Source organism: Condylura cristata, unplaced genomic scaffold (assembly GCF_000260355.1).
Source record: "Condylura cristata isolate star-nosed mole 26May11 unplaced genomic scaffold, ConCri1.0 scaffold00029, whole genome shotgun sequence".
In the NCBI taxonomy this organism is placed as follows: Eukaryota; Metazoa; Chordata; class Mammalia; order Eulipotyphla; family Talpidae; genus Condylura; species Condylura cristata.
Window position 1 is genome coordinate 20,435,444 of NW_004567130.1, and position 10,256 is coordinate 20,445,699.

General features: G+C 48.4%; 1 protein-coding gene across 2 annotated transcripts; it reads right to left on the reverse strand.

Moving 5' to 3' along the window:
* Positions 1 to 1,235: 1,235 nt before the first annotated feature.
* On the reverse strand, positions 1,236 to 10,116 carry ZNF248 (zinc finger protein 248). Of its 2 annotated transcripts, none has more exons than XM_012730893.1 (5): positions 9,659 to 10,116; positions 8,791 to 9,021; positions 6,012 to 6,138; positions 5,659 to 5,754; positions 1,236 to 5,067 (listed from the first exon to the last, which is right to left on the reverse strand). In XM_012730893.1, exons 2-5 carry the CDS (start codon positions 8,803 to 8,805, stop codon positions 3,572 to 3,574), a joined length of 1,734 nt encoding a protein of 577 aa, XP_012586347.1. In that variant the 5' UTR covers positions 8,806 to 9,021; positions 9,659 to 10,116; the 3' UTR covers positions 1,236 to 3,571. The 2 variants fall into 2 exon arrangements, with proteins under 2 accessions (XP_012586347.1, XP_012586346.1); XM_012730892.1 differs by having other exon boundaries at positions 6,012 to 6,159.
* Positions 10,117 to 10,256: the final 140 nt, after the last annotated feature.

Genomic DNA, 10,256 nt, shown 5'->3' on the forward strand with positions numbered 1-10,256 from the left:
GTGCATAATTTTTTTTTTTTTTTTAATGAAAGCGCCTTGGACTATAGAGTCTGAAAGGCAGTGCCAGGTAGGAAAGGAGGAGTAGTTCCTCAGGAAGCGTGCAGTGTCGGGCACTGGGTGGCAGAGGGATGTTTCAGTGGACTCCCGCTGGAAATTCCAGCAGGAATTAGAACAGGGCCAGCCTCCCTGGGAGAGGGCAGACCCTGGGCAGCTATCAGTCTCCAGCTGCGGTCAGCACAGGGCAGTGGTCAGGGTACCTGCAAGAGCCCCCCCAGCGGCCCCCACCCACCCTGCCCAGCCAGGTCCGGTGGATGTGACCCCTCTAGAAACGGGTATTACCCAGGTTTCTCACTTGCCCTCACATATTTGAGCACTTATTTTCAGATTCTTGGAGACACCTCATCTGTTGGCTGTAAAGTCAGTTCACCTAACAGTACTGCCTCTAACAGAATGGAGGGCAATATAAAATTAAACATCGAAGCTTACTACAGTATTTTTATAGTTTCATGATACAAAATCACATAATAAGTTGCTGGCTACCCTGGCACCTCGATGTCCCAGGGCCCCTCCCCAATGAAGCCTTCCCCCTCCACACTAAGTAAAACCAGACTAAGTTTTTCCTCTTTTTTTTTTTTTTTAACACACTTAATCACGATCACCACCCTTGCAGGTGTATTTTCCTGACACGGCTCTTGGCATCAGAGAAGGCAAACTTTCCGGTCGTGGTAATATCTCAAAAATGCTCTAAAGTGGATTCTCATTAGCCTTCAACAAGAGTAGGCTCCTGGGTCAAAACAAATGTGAAGCCAGCAGAAGATGCCATCGGCTGGGTAAGTGGCAATCCGCTCACAAGGCCAAGCTCTATCACTAGGACACAGAATGTTCTGATAGTTACTAGATGATGTTTAAGTTCAGGTTAAAAATATCCTCTTAAGCCAGTAAGAAAAAGGGTTAGATAGTAACAATGGGCCACTGGCAGAGGGGCGGCCTTGACTTGTCACTGTTTCTAGCGACGAGGTGCCCGTCAAGGGTGGTGACAGTGTGCGTTGTGGTTCTGCAGAAAGTGCGATTTCATGCAGTGCTGAGATAAGGAGAGCTGCTTACCTCCGACCAGGTAACGACAACAGAAAGGTGTATGAGTAACGCAGTGTAATGACTGGCAGTGTCCAGTTCCAGAAGGGATTTCCTTAGGACAATACAAAGCACAAACACCGAGTTTAACTACTAGAATAACTTTATTTCTAATACTGAGAGCGGACACAGGGATTTACAAGCATTAAAAGCACTGTGCTGCTTACTCTCCATCGGTCCCACCCAGAATTTCTCCCCACCTTCTGTGCCCACCAAACTCGGTGCCACAGGCGGCTGGTGGCAGTGTCTCCTAAAGCTGGCCCTCGTGACAGCACCCTGGGGATGCCCGTGCAGAGCTCTGAGTAGCAGTGGCTCCCTGCAGTGCTGGTTCCCAGGGACTGCAAGATCCCCGGCTTTCGATCCACACCACGTTGGTAGGTCTGCTGTTCAGATGCTGAGATGGGGCAGTTCTACACCAGGACCACGGCTGACAGAAATAGCCAGCCCTCTTTTAACTTGTTGAAATAATCCCTCCCCCAAGTTACTGTCGAGAACATCTAACACTCAGGAAAGCATGCGTCTGGGTCAAGGGGACCACAGCCAGCTCTAAGCAACGGCCAGTATGAGGACAAAGGTCATCACCACAGTGATGCCAAGTCCTGGGAGACAGCAGGCCAGAGCTGTGCTGCTCCAGGCTCTCCCATCCTGGTGCTGCTATCTTCAGGCTATCACCCTGTGGGGCTGCAAGCGGCATCTGATGTAGCTAACAGACACGAAGCTGTCCAGCAGAAAAGCGCCCTGCTCACGCCACGATCTCCTCATTGAGATCTTACCAGAAGCAATGCTGAGTGTTTTCCAAACATCTCGCTGCTCACGTGCTCACCCAAACACAAGCAGAACAGAACCTCCATGAGTAACTCAGATTTACCCCTAAATCATCTGAAGAAAGAACAGATAAGCAGTCTGGCAAGCAGCATCAACCAGTGTATTCCAAGGAAACATGGCAAACAGTAGGGCAGAGGAGAGGGACAATGTGTGACGCTGTTATTAAGCACACACAGTTCCTGGGTCGCACACACCTTGGGTTACATACGCCATGCCTACATACAGCAATGAAACACCCCGAGTGTGGGGAAAGTGACATTCTAGGACAACCCTTGTTTGTAGAGGGCAATATTACTGTACGGAACAGATGTCAACCTTTGCAAAACCATTGCTATTAACATTTACCTTATCGACTGAACCGGAAGCAGATGAGAAGTCTTGCAAAAATACTGTTTCCTTATAGAAGTGGAAGTTCAGTAATAATGGCCATACTCATTCATATGCCGCAGCAAGGCCAGAGGGAAGGTGGGTGGTGAGGCTGTGAAAGAGCACCTACTGGACACACTACCAGTATTTAAAATACGACTGGCCGCAGAGGTATTTAAACCTCACAAAAACCTATTTTGACTTCGGTATTGATGAGGCCACTGAGCAATGGCCGAGTCATTTGTGACAGGAAAGAGGGAGGTGTGGTCTGTATCTTGAATCGTCCGAATGTATTTGCACACATATTCAGTGGTGTGCTGGCAGATGTTTGACAAAAGTTTCTCCAAGAAAATAAAAATCCTGATTTCTAAAGTTTGTCCATTTCCATGGTGAGCTCCCACATTAGATAGCACATCACACAGTATTTCACAGTGCAGATTCAGTAAGTAACCTGGAGAACAAAAACAGCACAACGCAGCAAAGTAACTAGGAAGGGATGAATGTTGAGCTGTTACCTTTGTTCTTCATGTATTGGTTTAAGTTTTATAATTTAATTTTTTGATCGACTGTTCAACAACTGGCACATACAATTCCTGAAGACATAACAAATGCACTATTTACAAGCTACTGTGAGCTTACTCTGGCATACCTCTAATCATGTGTGGGGATAGGCAGTACAAAAATATTTACATGTATGTTAATCTATAAAAACACTGTGGCATTTAGTGTGGAAAATACTAATACAAACCGTAACAGTTAACTAAGGGTTCATATTTTCTCTTCACAAGCATGTTGGCTTCTAATACAAATCAAACAGACCCCAAGCTCCTATTAGATTCACATACTCAAATAAGGCCTGCAAACATCAGGGACTCATACATGTATGTTTAGTGCTGTTGCCAACCTTTTTAAAGCTTCAGGTTCCACTGTAAATATGGTCATCAAAGCATATCATCCATTATACTTACAATAAAAACTTGGATCATATCCAGAATATAGCACACAACATAAATTCTACATAGTTTTTACTACATTACTTAATACATTTCCTCAGTATAAATTTCCTGATACAAAGTTTTGACTTTACTTGAAGGCTTTCACACTCAAAACATTAAGGTTTTATTCTATTATCATCCAAAGTACAATGAAACATCACTTCCCATTAACTTGTGGCATTCTTTGGGTTTCATTAACTTTATTTTCTGGAAGTGTATACTACTAAGACAGGAGGGTAAAGGCTTCTGAACATTCAAGATGTTGAAAGAGCTTTCACCCTTGTGTGAATTCTCTGATGTTTAGTGAGTACTGACCTCTGACTAAAGGTTTTCCCACACCCATTACACTCATAGGGTTTCTCCCCCGTGTGAGTTCTCTGATGTTTAGTGAGAGCCGATTTCTCACAGAAGGTTTTCCCACACTCATTACACTTGTAAGGTTTCTCCCCTGTGTGAGTTCTTTGATGTACAATGAGGTTTGACTTGACACAAAAGGATTTCCCGCACTCATTACATATAAAGGGTTTCTCGCCTGTGTGTGTTCTCTGATGTACAGTTAAGGCTGATCTGTGACAGAAGGATTTCCCACATGAATTACATTCGTAAGGCTTCTCCCCCGTGTGCGTCCTCTGATGTTCAGTGAGGTTTGATTTCACACAGAACGTTTTTCCACACTGTTTACATTCATAGGGTTTTTCTCCTGTATGCGTTCGCTGATGGTTGGTGAGGTGTGGTTTCTGACAAAAGGACTTCCCACACTCTGAACATTCATAGGGCTTTTCTCCTGTGTGTGTTCTCTGATGCTGAGTGAGATTTGATTTCTCCCAGAATGTTTTCCCACATTCACCACATTCAAAGGTTTTTTCTCCTGAATGTGCTCTCCGAAGCTGGGTGAGATGTGACTTCTTGCTGAAATTAATTCCATTTGTACTGCATTCATAAGGTTTCCCCCCTATATGCACTATCTGATGTTTAAAGAGGGCTGCCTTTTCCCAAGTTTTGTGACTGACTTTATACTCATGGGGAATTTTTCTTGTGTAAGCTCCCTGTCGGATAATGAAGGCTGAATTGTCACAGAATATCTGTCCGTAGTCATTACATTCACAAGGAGTATCCCCTGTGGGAGCTCTCTGATGTCCCAATCTTAAATTCATGTAGAAGGACTTTCCACAAATACTGCATTCACATGGCTCCATTTCCAAGTCAGTTCTCTGAGATAAACTGAGCTTTAAACTTTGGATGAAGGGTCTTCCACATCCATCATACTTATAGAGTGTCTCTCTCATCTGAGCTCTCTTACTTGCAAAAAAAGCTGCCTCGTGGAAGCCCGGTCCACGTTCATTATACTCATAAGGTTGGTCAAAAATTGGCTGAAGGAGATCCTGGCTACCACTGAGGCTATTCCTTTTCTTACTGTATTTGGAAGACTTCCCTGCAATAGGAGTTTTCTCATGCCTAATGTCAAGGAGAAGTTTCTCATATACATTAAACTCATCGAGCTTCTTTCTGGAATAGTTTTTCCTACTAATAACTAAGCCTGAAATATTTTTCAGACCCATTTCACACGAGTCACATATGTTACATGGAAAATTTCTTGAAGAATAAGGTTCTGGACCCAGACTGAAAGTTTTTCTTACTCTATCACTGCTTGCTACATTTAACGTTTGGTTGGTGGTAAAAGCAAGCTGCCAAAACTGTTCATCTTGATTTTCCTGGCTGCTCTCTATCAGGTCATCAACTTTCCAGTCTTCTAGAAATGAGAAAACCACATCTAATAAATCCTAATGCATTTCTAATAGAATTGGATTTTACACAAATATCCTATTAAGTAGTCAACTTTTCTGCTTCAGGTCAATTCCCCAGTACCAACTAAGACCAAAATAGAAAACCAGAATGTACCACAGAGGAAACTGGCAATGCTATGTAACACTTTATAGATTTAACCTTTAAAACTAGGCAGAAAACAGGAAAATAAAATGCAAAGCACAGGAAACCAGGGAGTGGCTAGCAAAAGGTGTCCAAGGAAAACGGAGGGAAGGGGAATGATCTTCAAACATGAACTAACCAAGAAAAATGATCTACGATAAAGTCAATTGAGTTTAGGTTAGAGGTATAGCTAGATCATTCTAAAATGGCAAGAGCCAAGGCAAATACTCATGGATGAAAACATGAGGAAATTAGGCTAAGGCAAGAGGGACCAGCCACTACCTTTGGTCATTCCAGTGGTCTGGGGTGCAAACAAAAATGAAAACCATTTCAAAGGTGCTACACACCCTCAACCACCGGCCTAAGATTTCCCTTCAGGCTCTGGCTTCCACCCACCTAGGACTCACTAACTCACCGGGGCAGCACTGGCTTGGGAATGCCTCCTCTACTATCCAGGGCTCTTCTCCTTGCTCTATCTTGAAGATCACTTCTGGCTTAGTAATACAATAGCCTTTTAAGAGAAAATAATACAGGATTATGGCTCATCAGCCTGGCTTTAGGAACTCTGCAAAAATGATGGGGGAATTAGATACAGCTTCATGAACTGCCCAAAAAAGCCAATTCCTGGGGAGGAAAGAACAGAGCATTCTTCACAGTACTCAAAGGGGGTCTCGGGGCCTCGACTGCCAAGCTTCAAATCAGAAAACTTTGTAAGTTTCATCAACTAAGAAACGCATGCTATCAGCAGTATGTGGGGCGAAATCTTACCCACTGAGACAAGGTGGCTGTAATTTTCGAGGATCACGTCCCTGTATAGCACCTTCTGAGCAGGGTCCAGAAGGCACCACTCTTCCCGGGTGAAGTCCACACATACATCTCTGAATGACACTCGTTCCTGTAATAATATATCCTTTTCCTACATGAACCAGTCAGAACTAGAGGATGTCAAAATTATTTAAAAGAACTAATCTCTTCAGAATTTACTAGAAAATGACATATAAGATGCCTTTATGCTATAGTAACTTGGATTAAAAAAAATTCCAAATCCTGTCTCACCGAGGGCCTAGCAGTATTGTATTTGCAGCAAATACTAATGTAAAAAACCTCAAACGCAGTTCCTGTCCTAAGGGTATCTACAGTCTGGTAAGGAGACAGACGTGCTCATGTGCATCAACAAGATAGTAAGGGAGCCAGCAGTATGCACAACCCGGCTATAAGGCAAAGGTGGTTCTTCCATGTTTTATTTCCTGTCATCATGTTAACTTCCAGAGAGGAAGTGAACTGAAATTACCAGGGCGCAGGGGGAGAGCGAGCTCAGCGCACTGGGTACAGTCCTGTGTCCTCCTACCCCGCCAGAGACAGAGTGGCTTCTGAGGGGGCGAGAAGAGAGCGCAGAGCCCCGGCCACGGCCTGTCTGTTTCAGATTACTGTGTAGCATCCAGTAAGAAACATCACGATCCGTGAAGAGGCAAAGCAGCAGACCGGTGGGAATCTGGACGGAGACGTGACAGACAAGAACTTCAAAATCAGCGGCTGACAGTAAACCATGAGGAAACCCCACTAGGAGAAGTGCAGAGAGGGAGAGCGAGAGCGAGCTGGGGCGAGTCTCCCAGGGAGGAGTAGAGCAGGCCTCAGTGGTCGCCCAAACGCCTCAGAAGGCCTGCCACAAGCCCCAGGCTGGTCTCTGGGCGCTGAATTCCGGGAAGCTCTTACCGTTCTTACAGAAAAACGGTTCACGCGCCTGAACTGTTTCCCCAGCAGCAGGACGGAGCCCGCGCACGCGCCTCCGGCGCTGTGGAGTTCTGCTTGGCGCCAGGCAGGCTGTCTCCGCCACGGCCCTTGGAAAAGCACTGAGCTGCGTACCGGAAACATCACCCGCAGCTGCCTCGGGTCTGTCGCATGCCTTGGCCAAGCGCCCCAGAGCCCTCTGGGAAGACGCTTGGGTCACTACGTGCGTCCCTGGGCGGGAGCCAGGGGCCTTTCCTTTCTGCTGACTATGTTTTGTGTCCTTTCACTTTAAAAATCAGCTACAAACGAGTACGCGCCGAGGGTCCTAGCGGCCACTGACCCTGCGGCGGTCGTGGGGCCCAGAGGACATGCATGCCGCCCAGGCACACAGGTATAAGGGTTATTTTTGTAGACCTGGAAGAATATGCGAAAACAAAACCTCCCAAAAAGGGCTCAAATCACGTGCGCGAAAGGGGCAAGCTGGAATACAGGAGCACCGCAGGGCGGAGTGCCCAAGGGCGGAGGCAACGACTGAGGAGGCCGAAGGAATAGGCATCTCCATGGTCACAGCTGCAGCTACAACACCCCTGCTGCAGCTACAACAACCCTGAGCACAGAAGATCAAGCAGGCAGAAACCACCAAGTGTAGGTGGTCTGAACAGCACTAACGTCAACACGCACAAAATACTCTACCCGAAGCAATAAAATAGCACATTCTACCATCCTGCTGAGGCTCAATGGGAACATTCACCAGGACAGATGCTAGCCAAGCCGCCAAACTCACCCTAGCGAATGTGAAGCCATGCCTGTAATACAAGATATGTTCTCAGACTACTATGAAATTAAGAAGAAATCGTTTAAGCGAGAGCTAGCTGCAAAATCCTCGAGATACTTAAATACACTTACTGAAATCTGTGGCATGCAGTAAAAGCGGTGTATCCAGTGTATATAATAAAAGAAAGCTTAAAATCAGCAATACAGGTTTTCAGCTTAGCAAGTGAGAACCAAAACAAGGCAAATTAAGACTAAAGCAAGCAAAATAAATAACACAGATTAGACTCAGTCAAAAAAACTGAACGCTTTAAAGGCAACGAAGTGTCCAGACTCTAACCAAGAGAAGCAGAGAAGAGGCACGCAGTGAACCTCGGGAATGCAGGCGAGGCTGACGCTGCTGGCCCTGAAGCTATCAGAAGAGTAGCGAGGGGGTGTGCCAGGTCGCACTCCCCAAAGGCCCGTGCGGAGTCTGGGTGGAACGGCCCGCAGGGGCCGTGAGCACTCCACACACGGAGAAAGCCCTGGGCAGACTGCTGCCTGCAGAGCGCCTTCTCAAGCACAGTGAGACGCTCCCTGAAGAGAAAGGCCAAGCGCTGCCAGCCGGCGTGCCGGGTGAATTCTCCCTAACCTGGAAGGAAAAGATAACGCCAAGTCTCACCGCTTCCTCCAATAAACAGTATTTCCAAGTCCTCATCTGAGGCACCTTACCCTGACACCAAAACTACTGAAAGTCTATGAAAAACTAAAGAGTTTTCAACCACACTGATGCAGAAATCCTACAATACTGGCAAATTAAATTCGACCAACACACAGCATTCATTTCAGGGCTGTTACTAGGGAGGCCAGAGGAAATCTTCAATAACTTGGATAACTGGAAAAAAAAAAAAAGGCCTACACCTAGTTTCATCGACTTCTCTGTGTTAGACCTGCTAGTGTCTCCCTCCATGTACACTTTCTGGTAGTTCCACTTTGTCGTCTTAAAAATGTACACTTACAGACTCTGGGAAGCCTACTTGAAACAAAGAAGAAACACACACAGACTCACCTGGGACCTGCTCATTTTCTGCTCTTAGTAGAGAAGGGCGAGCTGAGGGAGAGGGGAGGGCAGTCCCGAGCGGAGGGGCTCCTGGGAGCCGGACTGCGCTGCCCGACAGCTCTGCACTCCAGACACCTCGGCGTCCTGTTTGGCCCCCACATGGGCTGCGATCAGACATGACAGTTTTCGCTGGGTGAATGTAAACGTGTGTTTCTCATAGACTCACTAGCAATTTAGGTTCTGTGACACAGAAAAATTAAAGACATGAGAAGATGAGTTTGCCTTGGAACAATGACCTGAAGGAGGATGCACTGAATTCCACAAAGCTGGTGTTGGGGTAGGGGGACCCCCTGTGACGCTGCCTACTTACCTACTAGCACCGTAACTCCCCTGAGGTCAGCTAAGAAGCCGCTTTAAAAAGAGGGGTGGGGTGTTTAAGGCAAACCACAGACATCTTTAAAAGGTTCCTTTTATTCTGCTTAAAAGTCTCCAAAGCCGCTTCTAATAGGAAGCTGACCGGAGCTGATGGTGCTAGGTTCACGATGCTGCTAATCCTGGCTCCGCGCTAACAGGGCCAGGCACCTGCTCAGACTCGCTTTCACCTTTAAGCAAGGTCCAGGGAGTGCACCCCAAAGGACCTGCCGCCACCATCCTGTGCCGCTGTAAGGCCAGAAGCCCGGACTGCAACAGCTCTCGGTGCCATTGACGCCTCTCGGAGGCGGCAGCTCACTGGGCAGGCGTGGAGGGGCCCTCGGGGACACCGGGCGTGTGGCAGGGGCCTGGCACACCTTGCTGCCGCGGCTGATGAGGTCCATCTCTGGCAGTGCCCCGGCAGGCGCCCCGAGCGCCGGGGCCCACCCTCTCAGCCCCAGCTCACCTCTCTCCTGAGCTTGTCCCACGTTGCCCCACGCTTGCTTCCCACCGTGTCACGGCCTCCGATGGCTTCTGGACACCGGGTCATGATTGCGTGCCACGGACAACAAACGGGCACATCACACCTCGGGACCTGGCCGCTGCCAGGGCCAGAAAAGGGGGCTGCGGCTCGCTCGTCCAGACCCTCCCCTCGGCCATCCCCCAGGGCGCTGGCGGAGGAGTGGGCGCCCGAGCGGCCCGGCCAGCCCCCGCCACAAAGAGCTCGCACGCTCAGCGCGGAATCCGCTGCCAGCGGCCACCGGCGGGCGCAGGTGCCCGAACGACACCTGCGGCGTGCGCACACTCCGCACGTTACAGGCACAGGCAGCCGAGCCCCGCGCGCCTTATTCTGGCCCTGTAGCTCATTTACGTGGGCACCCCCCGGCTTCCCCGCCAGGTGCCCTCATTCCCTGCCCCCCGCGACTGCCCACTCCCCCAGAAACCCAGGATACCGACTGCGCACGCGCACGCACTCACGTCGAGCATACGCACGCGCACTCGCTTTTGCCCGCCGCCCCACCCCTCCCGGGGACCCCGCGCACCTTCGCGCACGCGCTCCGCGC